The sequence below is a fragment of the Trichoplax adhaerens genome, genomic scaffold (genome assembly GCF_000150275.1).
Source record: "Trichoplax adhaerens TRIADscaffold_17 genomic scaffold, whole genome shotgun sequence".
NCBI classification, from domain to species: domain Eukaryota; kingdom Metazoa; phylum Placozoa; class Uniplacotomia; order Trichoplacea; family Trichoplacidae; genus Trichoplax; species Trichoplax adhaerens.
This window is the reverse complement of record NW_002060959.1, coordinates 564,801-586,458: the sequence shown is the minus strand read 5'-3', so window position 1 is coordinate 586,458 and position 21,658 is coordinate 564,801. Positions and strand designations below refer to the sequence as shown.

The window sequence follows — 21,658 nt, the reverse complement described above, 5'->3', positions numbered from 1 at the left end:
TACAGTGTACAGTATGTGTCATGGACTGTAGTACAGTCTGTGCACTCAATGTCTTCTGTACACTGTACTGTACACTCTACGTACAGACGGACAGAGTCTACTCACTACAGTACAGTACGTACAGTACAAGGCGAGACTGCGATATCAAATTACAGTACAGTACTGTACACTGTACACTGTACACTGAGAGGTTTCCCTGGTCTGGTGTGGACCAGACCAGGAAGATCTCTACGTACAGACGGACAGAGTTTACTCACTACAGTACAGTACGTAACTGTACTGTAGAAGGCGAGACTGCGACATCAAATTACAAACCTTTCACGGTACAGTGTACAGTGTACAGTACTGTACTGTACTGTACACTGTACACTGTACCGTGAAAGGTTTCCCTGGTCTGGTCCACACCAGACCATGAAGATCTCTACGTACAGACGGACAGAGTCTTTACTCCAAAGGCGAGACTGCGATATTAAATTCCAGTAGTTCTTCCTCGATATTGAGTACACTTGTAGGGAGATATTTGAAAGATTAACATCAACTTTTCCCTCGCAGACTACTACTGTAATGAATTAAATTGTGTTTTAGGACAACTTGATGCCAGTCAACTTTGCCACAATTACTTCATTTTGTTAAGCATCAATTTCTCACAACACAACAGCAACCCTTACAAAGTGCCTGACTGTGTGGATCCATTAGCAAAGCGAATGCAAGAGCAGAGCCTACGAGCAAGATCTTCTACTCAACCTCAATCACCTGCATGATATATGGATCTTACTTTTTTTACTTTAGTCTATTTTTTGATCTTATTTTGCCTCATTGCACCTCCAACTGAATTTCGCCGATCTGGCTTGACAATTGAATATATATTAAGTAGCTACTTAGGCAGTGAAAATATTGATTTTATTGGTTATCATGTCCGTCGAACCACGGCTAATTTATTATTTCATTCGTGCTTACCGCTCAGTTACTATATAATTCTAATCTTGTTAAATTATTTATCTGCTGAAAATTATCCCTTCAATCCTTGGGCTGGTGGTATTTACTGGGATGTCTACTTTTATATGTCATCATCGATAGCCTTACTAGCTATTACCCTAGGTTATTATTGGTCATCATCCAAGTGGCAACATCACCCTATTGTAACCAATTTACAACAATTTGGTCAACCCTGGCGAGTGGTGTCATCGTCGGTTAATAATGAATTTCGTCGAATTGAGAAATTTTCCTCCGGCGAATTAAACTTTTGCACCTATATCACGGATAGTTGGATTCTTAAAACATCAACTTATACTTTATTAATTGCACACAAACACGATGCTAAGTTATCGATCGTCGATAGTCAGACGTATCAGTTAGCCGTTGATAGCCCAACTGCAGTGCAAAAGCTACATATTAGGGTCAAAAGTGTTCAACGAGGTAAGGATAATAGTGGTAATGAACACCTCTGGAAAATCGACAATGACATTTTACATAGTTTACAAAGTATTCTCCATACATCTTGACACAAAACTAGGAGAACCTAGTACTCTGCGAGTAGCACTTCTTTACTAACCATGTACTGTGCGTTGATTAAAAATCATGGACATGATGCATCAAACAAATTGGATTGGATTCATCCCTTACCGTTGTATTAATGTACTCGTTTTGAAGGACGAAGATAATCGTGGTATATAATCACAAAGTAACAAGAATAGCATGCTGCTAACGGTATCATTAAAAACAGAATTGGTAACGTTGAAAGTCCGAGTATTGATCGACACCTTGCTGCTAAGTATTCCTTTCAACCTAGCATGTAACTTCTACTAAGTTAGAAACAATACTGATAGCTCAATGTAAACTACAATTCTAACCGAATTAGTCAGTGTCTAAGTCATTGCCCCATTTTTATCGATCGATCAACATACGAAATGTGACCATTTTGCCTGTTATATACCTTAATGAACGTTAATTATGAATTAGCATCAAATACTACAAAACTACTTAAGTACAAGAGAGAGAGACATTGATCATCACTGCTGTGTTAACACTTGTGGTCTTGTGAGTTTAGCATTGAGGTTAATTTAAATTACTATTGATTATCGAAATTTCTAGTTTGTGCTAAACTTATGAAAGTTAGAGTGCATTTGTTAGGCGTGATGATAGCATGACTTAATAGATTATACTCTAGAGTATAATAACGGTTATATCCGATAATGCAAGAGTTCTTTTTTGCTAATAGTTCCCCGTAGATATTGCTATTGTTTAGATTTTATTACTTCAAGCTTAGTTTAGTTTCAACAATTCTGCTAGTCGGATATTTTTGAAGAATCCTGAGAATTGGCTCAACTACATCTCTCATTTTCTTCATCCAATGTAAATGCCATCTACCGACTTTCTTTATGTCAAATGTGCAAGATTGTCTATAGGTCGACAAGTTTTTACGTTTCATTCATGAGAACAAAGATTCTCCTCAAACTCATACTTTACGGTATCTTTGCAGAAAGTGGTATTATAAAATAATAGCCAAATTATTAGCGGATTGCGTTTGTACCTGGCGTAGCAACACTTGATGCTGTAATTAACAGTATTCCTCCTTTTATTGATAACAGGAAAATGTGACTTCATCATCGTTCTTAATTCCGAAAAATATCAAGAGCTGACTGGGATGTTAGAGGAACCAATAGAAAATATGCGTAACCTAGTCATTCAGCAATCTTTAAGCGATAAGTTTGTGGTGGCTTTCAAAGAGCAAGTGATGAGAAATGTTCGCTATATTATTCCTGAAAATGCTGTAAGTTAATATAGTACAGGATTAGGTTTATTCTTGTAGCTACTAATTAATAGAATGGATGATATAAGAGCCAATATTTTAAAACTTCATTGAAATAATTTCCAAATTATAAATGCTTTTCTTCGGCGTTGATTTACATAGCCCGCACCTGAACAATGTATAGGATGTCTGACGAAATCGGCAGATGTCAAACTTCAAAAATTATGCTACCCACCGCAGGAAGGTGAATGTCGAAGCTGTTTTTGCAAGCCGATGTGGTGCTTAGATTGCATGGGTAAATGGTTCGCTTGTAGACAAGATCAGCGAAGAATTGAAACTTGGTTATCTAGTAAAGCGCCATGCCCTACTTGTCGTGCAACATTTTGCGTATTAGATGTTTGCGCGATTGAAATTTTGTAACATATTGCAAATGCGTATATAAACACTCTACTATCAATTCGATTTCAAATTAAGTTATTTGTCTTACTTTTGTCCAAACTCCTGTAGAATATTCGATGGCATAATACGATTTCCTGAGAGCATAATAATGTATGATTGGATACTGGAATATTTTTTGTTAGAATATAAATAAAGTTAGCATTGAGAAAGATGTACATTTATATCCTTTCTTGTTTTGAAATTATAAAATAATTCATTACGTAACGACTAATGCTACGGTAAAAGTAAAAAGGCCTATATGATTTCATAGATCTGAAAGTAGTCTCTTGAGTCAACGTACTGCTAAACTATGTTGTATAAATGTAATGTACTATTCAATCCTGCACTCTATTCAAATACCTGACATATTACGGAAGGCCAAGCGTAATAACACGAGGGTATATAATTTATTGTTACTCACTAACTTAAGAAATCATTAAACACGTACAGATTATTGTCCTATTCTTTCACAAAAAACACAGCCCAAAGTCCTTCAAAACCTTTGCATTTTATTAATTTTCAATAAAATATGATTAGCGTTGGAAATTGGCTTCCAGATAGTCATTACTCGTATTACAAGCCTTTATTGAAATATACTCTCTCTAATTTATTTCCATAGCGCCCAACAATTTCTGTTCTGAGCTCTGGCTCTAGATCACCAACAGCCATGGAACTTTATAATATCGAAATAAGAAAAGCCTCAATTAATATAAGACTTATAGATGGAAAGATCGCACCATACTATCATAGGGTATAGGAAAAGTGTTGAGCTGCATAAAACATATCGGTGTACTGTATACAAGAATACCTTTTTTGCGGGAAGATAGCACAGCAAGCTGGAGTCATGACAGTTAATCTGTAATTATACACATAAAATAGAACATGTTAACACATAATACAACCATTCGCCATTCGAAATACCCTTTCTGGAAAAGATTACATTTTTAATGCGTAATTTGATAATTATTAACTGTGAGGAATGCAGCTATTGATCGAAATGCCCGATTTTACTTACGCTATTCCAACTAGCACAATTTGAATTGGACCACCCATGTAAGGGTATCTCTATAGGAATTAAAAGGTTGAATTTAGAATTGTTGCCTTTTAACCATACTGTTCACTAATCTAAAGAAATAGTTATCATTTATTGTATCCGTATCATAGTATGCATCATGTACAAACCTTTAAAAATTTTCCTTTTTCCAATTTATCCATCAACCAAGCCGGTAAAACTAAAGAAATATACAGACATAAAAATCTTATATATCGTATTGAATTTATAACAACTGCCAACTGTCATTTTAGTAAAATTATTAGCCGAAATGGATCATTTATATGATTGGTACAAAAATGCATACTCATTCCTGGAGCGCACATAATAATTCTTGAAAAGACCACTTGACCAATTGCTTTTTTTGCGGCTTTCTAGTATAGAACGAATAAACCTACTTAACTCAATCTGTAAAACTATTCAGAATCAAAGGAGACCAAATTTAATCATCACCTTTGATTTGCCAACGTTATTTCCTTCATTGTCTTGCACCATTATACCTTCTGTTAGTTCACTTTGCCTCATCATTGGGATATTGATACAATTAGCAGCAGCAACGGCAGCAAAGGGCGTAAAGCGACCAATAACAGGTGGTGCTTTCTAAATAGTATTTGCAAATTTATGTAATTATTACACCAGTCTTGGCAAATCTCGGTTAAATACCTCCAAATCTCAACTCGTGTTGTTCTACAAATTTTTTGTCAGCGCAATTTAATAAGACATCCATGGAATATATTATTAAAGTTCCACTCAATGCGCTAACATTTTTACATTGATTAGTTGTACGCTTACTTTAACAAGAGAATTTAATCCAAGAGCTGTTCCAACGGCACCCGTTGTAGCACATACATACGGCAACGCTAACTCACTAAATTTCGTCAGATTAATTTTAGAGCGAATTTAAACTAAATCAAGGTTAAGCATGAAACCACACATTACCTGTAGCTCATTGATTTTCCACTTCTATTGGTGTAGTTGACTACAGCATTGAACGATTGATTTGCCCACTGCCAAAATAATACTGCTGGGGTAGTTCTATAAATAAAAAAATATTTATATCAAAGATTATAGGCAATTTCAAAATCATAAGATTTGTAGCTATAACATTTATATTATTGACGTATGTCCTACAGGCTACGTACAGTATGCACATATACTAGCAGTAATTTTACATTAGTACATTTATTTGCATGTAAAGTACCTTGAATTAATGTTGTTTCTATCATGTTTATATTTACAACAAATCAGCAATAAACATACTTATACAAGATCCAAAGTGCATGCATATCTTATCTAAATGAACCTGTAAAATGTCATCATTAGGCCGGTGATAGTCATATTGCAAGGGACCTGAGCGGACATTCTACCGATAGTTAACATTTTCTCTCCGGTTGACGGATGAAATGCGGAATCATACAACTTTTTTGCATGCCATAATTGTTCCTCAGTTGTTCCAGGTGGTTCGCTACCTAACCTGCAAGAATGCAATATAGATTTTTGGTCAATCTAGTGAAATCGGAAAAAGAGGATGTCTAGGATGTCATTTCATTATTAGCTCTGTTCAATGCAATATTTATTTCTTATCATTATCCAGCGTACTTGTAAGATTGTACCAAGTCTTTGGCCGCATCCAATTGTTTCTCGCTTACAAAGGCATTTCTTGGATCAGTAGTTTGCAGGAAATGCTTAAATCGGCCGATAAATGTCTCTTGACTCCATCGAGGCTTACTTAAATCTATTCTAGGCTTTTGAAGGCCATCAACTATTCCTTTGTCGGTTTGTAAGTTAGGATTGGAATTACTCATAGTTACCTAATTCTACGAAGATAATATTTCAGATGGTAAATTATCGCATCCTATCATACCATACCGTACAGGGTTAATGATTGCAATTTTAACGAAGAGCATTAAAAGTATAAAATGGATATTTTCACAACTTGCTTGGTTAGTAAGGACCCATTTAACCTTATCGCCAAAGCAAGTTATCGTACAGTAGCTCGAGCAAATTATGCGATAAGTTTGTTAGATGGATTAATTATCAAATACTGTCGATCAGGGCGACCTTTCGTATTCATTAACTGTCTAAGAGTTATTTTTAGGGATAGGTATACAAGCACGAGTTAAGCATTAGACAGGTAATTCACAATCTACTATTGGGGAGTAACATTCGTGTAAATCAACGTGTAAAGAAATTTGCCTAAACACATAGCACTACTGATGCAGTCTATTTAGGGACTGGGATCGTGGAGACTTGACCGGCTACTGGACATTAATATTTACCTTGCTGCTCAGTGTACAATATCAATAGATTATTTACTTATGCTACAAATGGAAGATGCGATACGGTAAAATAACGTGCCGAATAACATGTAACATTCTACCGTATGGATGTACGAGAGGATATGCACTAACAGTGTAACGAAAATTTCAACATAAGTATGAGAGTCTCCATAAAGAGTTCTATGGCAATTTTGCTATTCCACTATAGCGGTAGAACTCATGATTTGAAAGTAAGACTTGAAAGGATTGTTTGCGAATTATCATCTTTACTATACAGATTATTAACTTTGTAACGAGTATTAACACAACCTGGCTATTACAATTTAACGTAGTAAACAACGGCATAACCCCTAAGGCATATTTCATGGCTAAGAAAGCCAACACCCATGTATTCAATCACTCGTTACAATTAATTAACTACGCGTCAATTAATTAATGAAGACAAGCCGCCGAAGCGCATGACTACCTGTAATGGGATCATAGTTATTTTTATTTTCAATTTACTTGGCAAGGATGAGTTAAAATTGAAAACTAAAAGGCGTTATCTATGTCATCATGGATACAGATTAATGAAGTCAAAGGCAGCAGTCGAAAGGTGTCCAATCCCCTCGAAATGTAGCCATAGTTACCCGTACTGTATTGATTTAGTGATAGAGTACGACATCAATTTGTGTGGAAAGCTGTTGATCAAGAGGGGTTCGTTGGAACTAAGTAAATGATAAATACTAACGTCGTATAAACGGTAATCTGTAGAAAATCTTATTTCTGTCGACAAGTATGAGTCGGTTAGCAATTGCTAAAATTGTATAAGGCCATTGATTAGCAAATGTTACTCATTGAAGTTGAATACTGGCTACAATGACGACTACAAACATCACGCGTTAGACTAACTTAGCCAGCGTTATTAATTCAATTGAAGGATAACGTTCCAATATTGATTACGCCAACTGTTGTCAACCGTAGTGGTACTCCGTAAAGTCGATGGTCAAGGATGCGTTCGATTTATCTTGTTAATATAGTTTCAGCGCTGTATGAAAGCACAAAGATGCAGTAGTTTATGATTATGTCATGTGAAACAAAAACAGAGGGATTATTAAATGATATTTAATTCTAGCGATGACAACCCCTATCCCTCGATAAGGGATTTCGTAGTGGATGTGTTATGGCGATTACTATATATTTTTAAATGTCAACGCTTCCAATTGATCATTTCATCAATCCGTACGTTAATCTACAGTCTATATCAGCAGTAAATAAGAAGAATTGTAGAGCAAATGGAATTACTAATTTAAAGACGGAACTACTACGCAATTCACGCTTCGATTGGTAAATAATTTAAATCGCATCCGGTAGTCTTCTATTTCTAAGTAGGATAATGATTTGAATTGGTCAATGTCAACCTGTTCAATCAACACATAGAGCATCGTCCACTTCTTGTACAAGTTGACGTTGAAGGAGACATTGTAATCGATGAAAATCTTTCAAATAAAGCAACTGTACAAGTTGATCATGGAATAAATAATGATGTCAATCCTATCAACGCTACTTTCAACAGCGATGGAAAATTTGAATGGTAGACTAGATAAATTGATCGATCAACTTCCACTACATGATGAATGAAAAGTGGATCTTTGCCTATACGACAGGAATGCAGTTTAACATTGCAATAGGGTTCATCGTCGTGACTAGAGGGGGAGATCGAAAACGAACAATTTATTGAATTCATAACAACATTAGAGTATAGGACTGGCAAGACAGCCAGCCATTGGTGAAACAGGTCAGAATATGTATGGATTTATTTTTCACTTCTATTTGCATCAATTCTTATTTTGGGAGTGGAATTAATATACTGTACCGTCTATCCATTAAATAAACAGTACGGGTTGACGTCGTTGATCAAGTCATCAAGTCCATGATTATTAAACGCATTGACAACACACAAGGCATTGCAAGAGGGAATAGTATACCGATACCGTCGATAGGGAAGATCAACAAATAGCTTACCCACTTAGCATGCACTTATTTTACAGCGGAGTAGTTGCACCTACTTCAACTAGCGTTCTTGCTCGTTCACTTCACTTCAATGGATTGGATAGGAATCTCACAAATAGCTTACCCACTTAACATACAGTTATTCTACAGTAGTTGCATCTACTTCAACTAGCGTTCTTGCTCATTCACTTCACTTCAATGGATTGGATAGGAATCTCACAAATAGCTTACCCACTTAGCATGCAGTTATTTTACAGTAGAGTAGTTGCACCTACTTCAACTAGCGTTCTTGCTCATTCACTTCACTTCCATGGATTGGATAGGAATCTCACAAATAGCTTACCCACTTAACATACAGTTATTCTACAGTAGTTGCATCTATTTCAACTTGCATTCTTGCTCATTCTTGAATTTTACTCACTCACTTCACTTCAACGGATTGGATAGGAGGAGATAAAAGTGCAATCAACAGGTCAGAGTCTAGTACAAGATGGACATTATTGAAAGGAAATTACCCTACCTGATCCAGGTCAATCAATGGTTTGGAACGATATGAACACTGTCTATACAGTCGGTGAACAGCAGTAAATCGTCTCGATTGAATATTGTAGATGACAAATGCGATTCTCCAATGGCAATGATGAGATCAACACCTGCAAAGTGGAATGGCCAACTGCAAAAGGCAAATGGATTTGCAACTGCTGTAGCACCAGTTGGAGTCCTGTCGTCAACGTCAGTATTGACTTAGTATAATTTACTTCCCGTGGGGTGTAAATCAAGGTCTAAGGACAACACCCAATGATCTTGTCGATACTGGACGCCGTTCCGGTCCAGTCCAGTCCGGTCCAGTACCAGTCTAGGATCGTCCTGGACCATTCTTGTGGACTACTACAATGAGAACGAGGACTGGACCGGACTGGACGTACCGACGTCGAAGTACCTTGGACCTGTACTGAGTCTACTGACTGTACTGTACTGAGTCTACTCATCACTCTCTCAGACAGACGGACTTTTCTCAACCAATGTACATTGTACTGTAGTTATGAATAACGCCAAATGGCTACTGAGTGTACTCATCACTCCCTCAGACAGACGGACTTTTCTCAACCAATCTAGTTATGAATAACGCCAAATGGCTACTGAGTACAGATCTTGTATGTTTGTTTTCTCAATCACTGGTGCTCATTGTAATAACATGGACGATCTTATATCACTGTCTCCAAGTGGAAGTGAGTAACACCAGATAATCAGATTGAGCGTAATATTACTTCATGTAGCCTAAATCAGTTTGTTCAAAATCGACCATTTGCATACTAAAGTACTGTTACAACGGCATAACCCAGTGTTTGACACAGAGATGAGGCCGACAATGTCCGTCCATCTGAGAGTAAGGACAGTATACTGTACTGCAATCAGTCGATGTCTCTCGTCCATATTAGACACAGTACAATACTACCGTATACTGTAGAGTACAGTGTGTAGTACTGTAGCCAAAAGAAGGCCTGGTTCACAAGACTCAAAATGAGCCAACTGACTAGATTACTGGTCATGTCTCTCATCCACACTAAAGACCCTGTATGACTCTCATCTACTGTACAGTGTGTATCCAAGTATTTTGTCACTTTGAAAAGCATCAACCGGTGATCTTAATAAGCAAATACTGACTATTATTATATCATTCTATTATAGCTCTACTGTATTTTTAAAGTGACAAAATACATTCTGGTACACCCTGTTTCCTCCTGTACAGTGTACACTGTACAGTACAGTAGAGTACAATACTAGACTGTAGAATACAGTATGTAGTATTGTAGTCAAAGGAAGGCCTCGTTCACAAGACTCAAAATGAGCCAACTGACTATTTTACTGGTCATTTCAACTGAAATGCCGATCCATCTGAGAGTACATTAATGACTGTGTAGTACTTTAGAATCAGTCCAAGTCTCTCATCCACACTGTACTGTACTGTAGTCAAAAGAAGGCCTCGTTTACAAGACTCAAAATGAGCCAACTGACTATTTTACTGGTCATTACAACTGAAACGCCGATCCATCTGAGTGAGAGTACAGTACTGTACAGTACAGTACAGTATTATATCAGTCCATGTCCCTCATCCACACTGTACTGTACTGTAGAATAGAGTATATAGTACTGTAGGGTACAGTACTGCACTGCACTCAAAAGAAAGCCTCGTTTACTCCACTAAAATAAGCCAAACTGACCATTTTACTGGTCATTTCAACTGAAACGCCGATACGAAACGATACACTAGACTGTGCACGATTGCCATCCCCATCAGCTGCTCGTTTGGTTTCCAGTGTGTCCGTCCAAGCTTTCCGATACCAACAGCTGTATAGTATACTGTGTATAGTGTATAGGACGCAGACACCTCCAACGTAGTATAGTCCACACTAGGCATTGCCCACAGTCAATCCATTCGCTGGCTACCCAACCCGAACGTGATTGAAGACCGAGGTTGGCCAGCTTGAACTAGTTGCTGGCGTTGGTCGATCCTTTTTCCACACTTGATCATCCAAATTCATTTCAATCAACAACTCGGCCAGTTAATCAAGACTGACTAAGGCTCAAATGTCTGGAACAAAGGTAAAATGACCAGTTGATTGAATCATGTAGCATGTACTTTTAGTCCATAGCGATTGCAAAGTGTTGAGAGCCTAGACTGGCATGTCGATACATTGTCATAGTAACGATCGATCGTCATACTTTCAACTAACGTGATGGATGGCTATGTCTATTCTAGAGTGGTGCAACCTACCTTATTGCTGTTATTAAGAGTCTTTCTATAAGGTAAGAACACTTGCTAGTTGTAGCAATGGGTAACTTGTGCTCTAGCCTCTCCCATAGACACTAGCTCGTACAATATAAATCATTTTTAATAGCCTTTCATTGTACTGTGTGCTGTCTAACGTATATTCAAACAAGGCGAGCGCAAAACCTGAACAAAACAATCATCCCATACAAGACTTGGTTAAAATGATATTTACTAGTAGATAGTATTAAAAGAAACGTTTCAATAACGCTGTGTATAATGTATGCAACCCTATTTTCCACTCACTACAGTTCAGTGCAGTCATTTGTAACGTTGACGCTGTGTGAACTTGATCGACTGCAGCATATCGACAGTGTCGAGCTGGCTGAGTCATGTAGCCAGTGACCCAGTTTTCAAACGATGTAAAGTAAATTTCCACTTGTAGTCTATTTCTATTTTCCAACGCTATCTAGTCGTACTAAGTGCATACTGATGGATGGAATCAATCTCATTCCATAAGTGAAAAAAAAATGTCAATTAAGTTTAAATTCATTGTATTTATTAGTGGAGGCGATAAACACCATCGCGATGATGAAAAGGCTCGGCTAGAAAGTGAATTTACAGCTTGCGATGATAAATTAGAACGACTAATTGCTGGTAAGTTGATGTGAAATAGAATTTATAATAGAAATACGAGATGTTACATATTCGTCCTGATTAAGTTTTGTCATGACGTAGTTGTAGTCTAAAGATAAACACTGGAGATGTTCTATCCTTATTGTGGAGTAATCATAAATGGTTTAGGATTTCTATTCTTCTGGAAATGGTAGTCTAAAATATAAATACTACAGACGTCATGTCCTCATTTTGTCGTATTCGTAGATGAGTTACTACTCTTAAAGTACTTGAGACACATGACCCTTATTCTGTAGTAGCCATAGGTAGCTCCAATATGTTATTCTTCTGGAAAGAGAAAACAAACAGACTATCTAGCTTAATAGCCTGTTTCTTATCTCACTATCGTAAGAGATTCACATTAAATATTAAACAAATCTACTGACCTTGCGCTTTTAAACAGAAAATTATGATCAACTTCAAGCTGCTTTGCAGGCTTTCACAGGAATTAGGAAGCATGTAACAGGTAATATGTTCAATTATACCAGAAATAGGCTTGATGCAAGGGTTGATACACCCACATTGATTCAACTATATTATTAAAAACAGGCAAATACTAGATCAAGTTTCCCGTATTACTATATCAAAAGTAGTATAACGATAGATTATAGTAAACATTACAACAACAATTCGCATCAAAATTAGTAACTACTTCATTGTAACTGTCTCCTATCACACAATAAGGCTACATTATTAATAGTTTAAAAAAATCACCTTAAATAGCTAACTTGGATGATATCCTATAAATGTCGTTTTCAGATTCTTTAGAAACTGTAAAGCAGTTAAAGTCCAAGTTGATAGCTTGTAAAGAGTTACTAAGCTACAGGCGTGAAGACTTGTTTAAGCCTTGGATGGATAGTGTTGAAGAAAAGCAGAAAATAAAGATATTAGATAAAATGTATGTGTTCATTTGTGAGAATTTTGTCAGACTGTAGTCATATCATTATTTTTGACATTTATTTATGGCAAAAACTGCTTCTTAACGACTAACTGTTTAGTGTTCTCATCAAGTGATAAAATTCGAAGTACGCCCGAACAGTTTGATAAATATGTGGCAGAAAAACGCTATCTGCATGCAACAGGACTACTTGTAACGACATGTAAGAATTCATACGTTTAGCAGAGTTATGCTAACAAAATGGAACTCATTTTTACTGAAATATTACAGTAGAATCATTAGACGGCCAGCTAAAATCCATTGAAGGCTTAAGAGAACTGAAGGCGGAATTACGGACTAGAAAAGAAGTAAATTTGCTAATTTTCAACTTCAATACATACTATTTTTCAGACCGATTGCCTTCCTTTGCTAACTTTGATCTCGTACTATAGAAAATGCACGAAACGTTGATTGAGGAATTAAGTAACCAAATATATGTAAGATCCGTGAAAGATATTGAGACCAACAAGATAACTGAAGGTAGAGTTACTTATGGACGTCATTGATCTTCAAGTTTGTTAACATGACCAAATTATTTTAAATTTCATAGCTGAGAATGACGCTTCAAGGAAGAGAGCAAAAACTAGAACAGCGATAAGTTAGTTTTCTATCATTTATATAATTGTTTGATTATCAATATGTCTTAGGAAAGTGTGCCCCACCTAATATCACAAACTTAATACTATGCAGGGAACATGATACTACATGATCGATCTTCAGAAAGACATGCTATCAGAGTAATTATGATTGTCAATAACAAATCATGTGCAGAATGATGTCCTATCAATTTCATTTTGTCTATCATAACTACGTACTTCTGCTTGTAACTACTAAGCAGCCGAAGCTTAATATCAGTTCTGTCCATTTATCTATTTAGGGGATGGAAGATTTATTGCAGTCGCAGCCGGAAGATGATGGCGAATACTTTGTCAATGTTATTGTTGAAGCATTGAATCTATTAGGAAAAATACCGGACGCTATTGTAACTATTGAAAGTAGAATCAAGCGTGAAATTCAAATGATCATAAAGAAAACTAAAGCTCAAATTTCTGATAAGTAAGTTCTATTCTACGATGAGAGTAATGTGTTTGAGAATGATATCCATTATACGTTACTGAGACATGTTACTATGATTATGTTATAATTTAGCCCACGATATAAAGCAATGAGTGCCGGTGATGCACAAATTCTTTTAGAGTTTCTTAACCTTTTATTTAAGAAATTTTGTGCAGTTACCAAAGCACATGAAGTAGCTGCGGATGCTATTGATAAATCACTGGTATTTGCTAATAACATCATAAAATCTCATTATCATTAATTAAAGTGATCTAAGGCTATTTTCTTCGTTATTTTAGAGTGGTTCCAATGTTACACAAAATGGTATTGTGTAATTTTCTTATTTACAACTTATTCGCTATGTCTAAATTATGATCGCTATATACTTAATGATAAAATTAATTTTGTATAGAAAATATTGCTGTTTATCGTGTAGCTGATGTTTGGTCGGAGATGCAATATGCTGTAAGGGATACATTAGAAATACAGATCTATAGATGCATCTAAGCATATTATTTAAGTTTCTTTGATGACCACATTTGATGAAAATATGATTTGGATTCTATGCCTGTAGGTACAAAACATTCTGAATCAATACTTAGATGTGACGAATACTGCTGCTTCTTTGCAAATTAGAGCGCAAACGTATAAAGAAGCATCCATGTATGCTTAAGTTACAAATTGAAATTTATCAATTAGAGTAGATACGATAAGCATTGATTTCGTGGGTCGACAATAATTGATGTTACCAAATTTATAGTAATGTTGCAGAATACTACACGCAACAAGGTAGATTTCTACGAACCGGTCCAAAACCGCAGAAAAAGGTTGCGCCTTTGATTCTTTTGGTCAAAATGAGCGCAACAGTTAGATAAGACAATTGATATTATTTCAAATTATAGGGGCCGCTCTTTCGTTTCGATAATTCTTCCCATGCTATCACAATGAGTAGCTACCTAATGGAAAAAAAGTTACAAGATCCTATTGCTGCTATGGTTATTTAATTGATATTTTAATTATTTACGAGTTGCCATTTTATTACTTTCACGCAAGCTGATATTATAAGTATATAATTGATATTAGGAGGACTACGATGTTGATATTAAGTTACCTTGTACACCCCATGCAAACCACATTAACGGTTAGAATTACCTAATGCATTATTCATGACAATGCCTGTAATACTTTCGAAGCTTTTATTTGTTACTTATCCGTCTATGTGTTGTTTTTTGGCAAATAGCTGTATACAAGGGATTGTGCTCTTTTATCGCCAAGGCTGAAGAAAATCTAGGTCTTAAAGAAGGGTTAGGCGCTGTATAATGAAATCATTTTGAAACTGCTGTGTATGAAGAACTATCTAACTTATATAATATTTATTTTGTAGGAACCATTGCCCACTGTTTCTGTTTGTAGACGCTTTCATTTCTGATATCTATCTTAGAAAAATCCAATTGCAAGTGAAAGAGAAAATCGACTCAGTTGTGAAAGGTTATACCATATAAACTTTTGTGTTAATAATTACCCTAATTATTATTACCTAAAATTGAGCTGATCACTAGTTCTTTGTTTTTTTTGCAGGTGTGAACGCTTTAAAAAATATGATTGACATGCATACGCAAAAATTATTGAAACTGGCCAGACCAATTTTACATAGTACAGTCGTTATCCATACCGTCATACATGATTTAGTTGATATGATACATGATTTACCAAGATACTGCCCAAAAATTGTCGATCTTTTGCTTGAAGTGATTACCAATTATCGAGATGTAATTGCAGAAATTTATAACGGTAGGCGTTAATTATTCGGTGATGGGTCTATTAATCAACAAAATTGAAACAGCAATTAACGGTTTCTCATCCTAATGATTTTTCTTGCAGGTGTACTGCGCTTTGCATCTGACGGCGAAACTAAAGTTATCAGCGCTAAGTGGGCCAAAGATGCGTATATTAGCAATTTATTAAAGTATTGCACCTAATAGATTGCTATCGACAAATTTAGAATTTTTATAAACTTTTGATATAACATTAAAAGAGTTTTGCTACGTTATTGTATATTACATTGGTTAGATCCTTGCCAAGCTGGAAAAATATCATGTCCGCTTATAGTGAAGAAACAGTAAGTAGATTAGAAAAGTACTTTAATAGTTAGTAAACAATATTAGTTTTACTTATGCCAAAAAATTTATACGGGTACAATCCCTAGTTTTACAACATTAAACTTTATCTTTCTTGATTACTTTTCAAGAACGTGGATGATGAAAGTGTAACTACGGACCGAAACCAACAAGTAATCTCCTTATTGTCTAGCGAAACCGCTACAATTACTTTTTATAGTATTCACGCAGCAATAACTTGATGCTTTTGTAACCTTTAAATAAGGAATCCGAGTATTTATCCAATAATTTAAGTAGTGAAATGTTGCAAAAAGAAGAAATATTAAGCGAATATGATGATTTAAGAATGTTGGGAAACTTGCACGAAAGCCTGGTAGGTTTATCATTGTCATACTGAGGAGTTTTGCTGAAAGAAATAATTTCTTCTAAACACGTATTGTAATGATAATTTTTAGGTTTGGTTTAGTGATGCGCTGCTATCATTTTGTGATGTTCTGAAACATAGCATTCCTAAGAACACATCAGAATCTCAGAAACTTAATCAAGACGAGGTACAGTATCTTTTGACACTAAAAACTATTTTTATGCATCGTACGAAATCTAGCGCTAACTTAACTGTTGTAATGATCTAGGGCAATAGCGTCGTAGCAAATAGCATAAGGTAATGTGTTTGAATGGAATAATTAATTGTCAATTGATATTTTATTCTTGACTTTAAAGACAGATTACTTTTATGTTATTATCAATAGCTCACTTAACAAGTTATCGGAGGATTTTAAGGAAATTTCGGAAACTTGCCTCCTTGTTTTACATTTGGAAGTGCGGTGTCACTGCTTCTTCTATTTAAGTCGTGCTACAAAGATTGTAAGTCAGTATGACATTTTATGAATCGATATTGTAGAGTATAACTGTTATAAGTTATTTCTGAGCACTAGATGAATATTTATTGATTTTTTTGATGATATTTCTTGGACATTTATCGTTAACTGAAAAGGACGTACGATTATCTATCTATTTAATTTTCTTAGTCAAGCTACGAATGCACTGTTGATGCCTTGGATCCCGATCCTCTAGTTATTGGTTTAAATAAGGATTTAGCCCGCATTGAAGACACGATGTCTACTTGTTTGCACCCTAATAAATTAAGGTAATGTTGAGTTTTGTTTATTTATTCAAACGCCATTTGCTAATTTCTTAAGCAAATAAAGTTTATTGAATTACTTTAGTCTAATAAGAGTATGGTATACATTAATTTGTAAATTTTTTAATTGATAGATATCTGTTTGATGGTTTGGGAAGCCTTTTGTCGACATTTATGATATCCAGCGCTAGTTATATAAAGAAATTAAATTCTAATGGCATCGAAAAAATGTACTTTATCTTTCATAACTATGTCTCACAGTATCTGAAGTACCAATATTGATAATGTTTTGTATTTTCTTGGGTTAATATGATTTTGTTTTATGCGATATTATACTGCAGGTGCCGTAATATATTTGCTCTTCAACAAAACTTAAATAATATCACCTTGAGTAGAGAAATTGCTTTGGATCGGTGTCGACAGTATTACGAACTTCTAAATTTATCTACTGACGTAAGCTTATCTTTCTCTTCATTCTTGTAAACTATTAGATTAAATTTTTCTTACTTGCAACGTATCTTCCAACGCTGAATCTGATTCATTACTATTTCGTAGGATATCATTCAATGCATAATTGATAAAGGCAGGCTATATAAAGACACTGAATATATTAACCTTCTGACGTTGCAATCACGCCGTACTAGTTTTAGTGGCAGGAGAGATTTTAAAGCAAAGATTAAGCGGCTGCAAGAAGTTCTAAAGGAAATTGCTTAGGACGCTTATTGGCGACATAGGCTGCATGTGTTAATAATATCATCATCAGCCATGTGTAATATTAAATTTTAGGGTTAATCTAAACGCAATGTACAGTTTTAAAACAACTTCTCATTTGTAAATTATAACTGTCGTAGAATACTGCTATAAAGTATAGAAGCATAGATATAAAATCTTCATATAATCACAATTAAAACCCGATTATGGTGCGAAATATCTAAAATTAAAAATGACGAATCACATTAATTCATGACACACACTTCAAGTAGCACTAGCAAGACGGACCACAAATTTCAATACCTGCATGTTTGTCTTAATTTTACTAGACTACCTTGAGATTTTAAATCTAATCATTTCGGTTTGTATTTTATACCAATAGATTAAATAGCTAATCAGTTCCTTAAATTAAATAGATTTTGAGGTATACAGAAAAAGTAAATATATTTAGTGAATGAAAATACATTATCGAACTTTTTTGTTTGATTGAGTTATTCTGTTTTATAAGTCTAGCAATATATATAAATAAAGATGGTGATCCAACTTTTAATCAACTGGAAGCGCAGTAAAATTACACAAGGCATCGGCTTTTTCAGTAAGAAATAAGCTCCGATGGTAATTAAATTTTTCTTATTGACTGGAGCTGTAATTATCTATAGAACCCATGAGAACAAATAACTCTACTTTGCTAGCAACAGCTTTAGCCAGCAACGATATATCAATTAATAATTATTAGTCTTATGTGATGCATAGATTTTAATCCCGTAGAAGTACCGTAAATAAAATAGCTACCGGATGTTTAAATGTGCTTTCTCTCTCTCTATGACCCGTTTTATACTTTAACCGTTACAATCACTATTATACGTTAAGAAGTTAATAATGTATTAAGTTAGATATTTTTAAGCACTTATTATATAATCTGAATGAGATCTAATTTGGAGCCAAACTTATAAAATTTGTGTATTATCTACAGTACGATCGATGTGAAAGTACTTGACCCATGCAGTACCCGTAGTGCTTCAAAATATGGCTAAGTGTTTCCATCCACTACTCTAAAAATTAATTATCCAGAAAAATTTGTTGGTAGTAGATTCTTGTGATAACTTTGACCTACTTCATGCTATCCATAAATGAAATGCAAACACAGTTTATTCAAAATTTTGGATTGAATGATGAAGGTATCATTGAAATAGATATTATTATAGCGAACAATATCGTTATAAGCCTTACCATTACTAACAGTCTGCATAATTCGTGATATTCTAGGATTTAACAAATCGACGCAACTCTAGTAAGTATTAATTACAATATGATATACTGCACATTGTACAGTGCACAATCAATCAATTATTTCTGAAGATTTTAACTTTCGCTTTCATAAAATAGCAGGTAATTCCTTCAACAACAAGAGCGCTAGATAAATATTTGATGATATTAATATACGTACATAGTGATAGTATCTGATTGGTAGCCGGTGTTAAATTGACTATTCTGGTGTCTCATTAAGTACAGAAATTCATATATTATTCCAATTTCTATAGAACAGTAGGCATTGTTTGCACAACTATGTAATGAGATTTAGGGCGTCGTAATTAATCAGCATTGTCTGCTGACAGTACATTGCTACCTAGCTGAATTCATCAACTTTATGAAATAGTTATTATAGCTCCTTTAGCTTGGGTGCTTTATGAGCACTATGCTTAACAATGTAATACCTTAAAACTACATTGCTTTAAATATAAATGCAGAGATAACGCAATAGCTTTAAAAAATTGAGATTAACTTATATTTGCAACTGTCCAGTGCAGCATTCCATTAACTCTAGTTTGAAATGTACCCATATGATAGAAGCCTTAAAAATTATAACCAATAATTTTTGTCCTTATTCGCGATTATTCTATACAATATTCCAATATTCCAATTTCTTTTATATTTTATTCACATGATACACAATGCATCAAAACTGTAAAATAACTGTTTAGTTTTTTCGAAAATTTGTATCCGCAAACTTCAGTCACACGATAGAACACCTATAATTTCAAATAATGTGAGCGATTATTAAAAATCTCGGATTATAAGTTATTGCGTTGACCAGGCTATTGAATACTTTTTTTTATAAATTGCATTGCCATCAAACTCAAATTTAATACGTGATATAAAAAATAGCGTCGTCAAATACGTATAGTCTAGACCCTTTAGAATCTATTAAACAGAAATATTTATAAAAATATATTCTTATAATTATATGAACAAATGGATATACTGACTTCACTACAGTTGAGTGATAAGATTCTAATTAATGTAGGCAGTTCTTGAATATCCAATATGATAATGAATTCAATATGTATAATGAATAGGTAGAATTGTCTTTAATTTTGATATGCGCCATTAATGATCTTTTAGATTAAATAAAACTCCTATCTAGTACTATTCGAAGCTGTTCCTTATTCACTCTCATAATAGTAGACTTTAATAACTACACTACATCTATCTTTGCTATAAATTTAGAAAAATAGCCAACTATTGATATTGACAACAAGTTTTCGCTCATGGACTAAATGTCTATTACGGATCTGATCTGCGCAAAGTACGGTATGTATTTCCTTATTGCGGTTTACATCTGCATTACCCGACTATACTTATTGAAATTTTATTAAAAGATTGAAATATTACCACTTCTTACGCTGAATTATAATTAAAGCAGCGGTTTTCGATTTTTAATTATGTATTGGATATTTAACTATATCTGCATGAAGTATTGTTATCCTGTTTTCGTATTTACTTACGATGATATATCGATCATGAATAGAATTGATTAGAATTTATATTTTATTCTACCATTCTATCGTTTGAACGACATGAAGAGATACGCTAATGAATATTCAAATAGTATAGATCAAGGCTTTTCTTATAAATAGCATAATAAAGTAACCAAGGTTACACTTTAATCTATTCACATAAAAGCTTAAGTTTTAAAGGCTAAGTTGAATTGTAGTTGGAAGTGAAGAAAATTAATTGTCTAATTGATCATTTGTATTAGACTATAATACAACAGTTTTTAATTTTACAATAAAGAGTAAGGATATAATAGGCAAGACATTGAGCCATCTTCGATCAATAATCGTTATTTTTATAGGTTATGCAATTAAGTTAAACACTAAGACAGTCTATTAATGCTTATCGTGCATAATTTTTGGATGAAGTAGAAGTGGGAAGGTTGAATGAGAAGAACTACTATGATCAACCAATTACGTAATTTTTATAAACTATTTAACGAGAGTGTACGATTGACATAGTTTTATTCTTTCTTGTTGCTACTCCATTTTCTAAATCATCACGCACATCATTCTAGGAGTGGACATCTGTTTTCTCACTATTCAATTTAATAATTGATCCTTTCCTAGGTCCTGCTGTTAATTACAAAATATAACAAATTGATTTTATTTAGGTGAAACTAAATGATTGATTGTATTATTGATAACGAGAAGGATTTAAAATAACCTTCAAATTTCTTTTTGAATACAATTCATCTCTACTGTACCTTTTGATCGTATTCAACATTTTTCAGATTGCAAGTGTATAGAAATATTGCATCTTAAAAGATATACCGTTAAAAGTTCAATTATAACATTGGTATTGCTGGTAGACGTTTCAGAATCTAAGAATCGCTGTATACGATAGTAGCTGTGGTAAAAAGTGGAAAGATTCAAGCTTTATCTCCCGATTAAACATTTAAACATAA

The 21,658-nt window shown here is 34.4% G+C and overlaps 3 protein-coding genes across 3 annotated transcripts; 2 read left to right on the top strand and 1 right to left on the bottom strand.

Moving 5' to 3' along the window:
• Nucleotides 1–764: 764 nt before the first annotated feature.
• TRIADDRAFT_31347 (uncharacterized protein) lies at nt 765–3,169 on the top strand (the record flags this gene model as incomplete). The annotated part of the gene is made up of 3 exons (XM_002116728.1): nt 765–1,416; nt 2,589–2,770; nt 2,912–3,169. The coding sequence occupies 3 exons, from the start codon at nt 765–767 to the stop codon at nt 3,167–3,169; spliced, it is 1,092 nt and encodes a 363-aa protein (XP_002116764.1).
• Nucleotides 3,170–3,760: 591 nt separating this feature from the next.
• Nucleotides 3,761–6,043, bottom strand: TRIADDRAFT_31298 (uncharacterized protein; the record flags this gene model as incomplete). Its single annotated transcript, XM_002116659.1, has 10 exons — nt 3,761–3,860; nt 3,996–4,043; nt 4,203–4,252; nt 4,370–4,419; nt 4,546–4,612; nt 4,692–4,838; nt 5,031–5,106; nt 5,178–5,273; nt 5,542–5,712; nt 5,838–6,043. 10 exons carry the CDS (start codon nt 6,041–6,043, stop codon nt 3,761–3,763), a joined length of 1,011 nt encoding a protein of 336 aa, XP_002116695.1.
• Nucleotides 6,044–11,098: 5,055 nt separating this feature from the next.
• Nucleotides 11,099–17,919, top strand: TRIADDRAFT_60727 (uncharacterized protein; the record flags this gene model as incomplete). Its single annotated transcript, XM_002116727.1, has 28 exons — nt 11,099–11,113; nt 11,271–11,317; nt 11,845–11,936; nt 12,358–12,420; nt 12,714–12,852; nt 12,966–13,054; nt 13,123–13,199; nt 13,284–13,328; nt 13,769–13,947; nt 14,041–14,170; nt 14,247–14,271; nt 14,360–14,412; nt 14,522–14,610; nt 14,708–14,813; nt 14,850–14,942; nt 15,031–15,088; nt 15,188–15,251; nt 15,332–15,435; nt 15,526–15,738; nt 15,829–15,913; nt 16,018–16,066; nt 16,196–16,237; nt 16,330–16,437; nt 16,520–16,615; nt 16,785–16,928; nt 17,093–17,211; nt 17,547–17,658; nt 17,761–17,919. The coding sequence occupies 28 exons, from the start codon at nt 11,099–11,101 to the stop codon at nt 17,917–17,919; spliced, it is 2,595 nt and encodes an 864-aa protein (XP_002116763.1).
• Nucleotides 17,920–21,658: the final 3,739 nt, after the last annotated feature.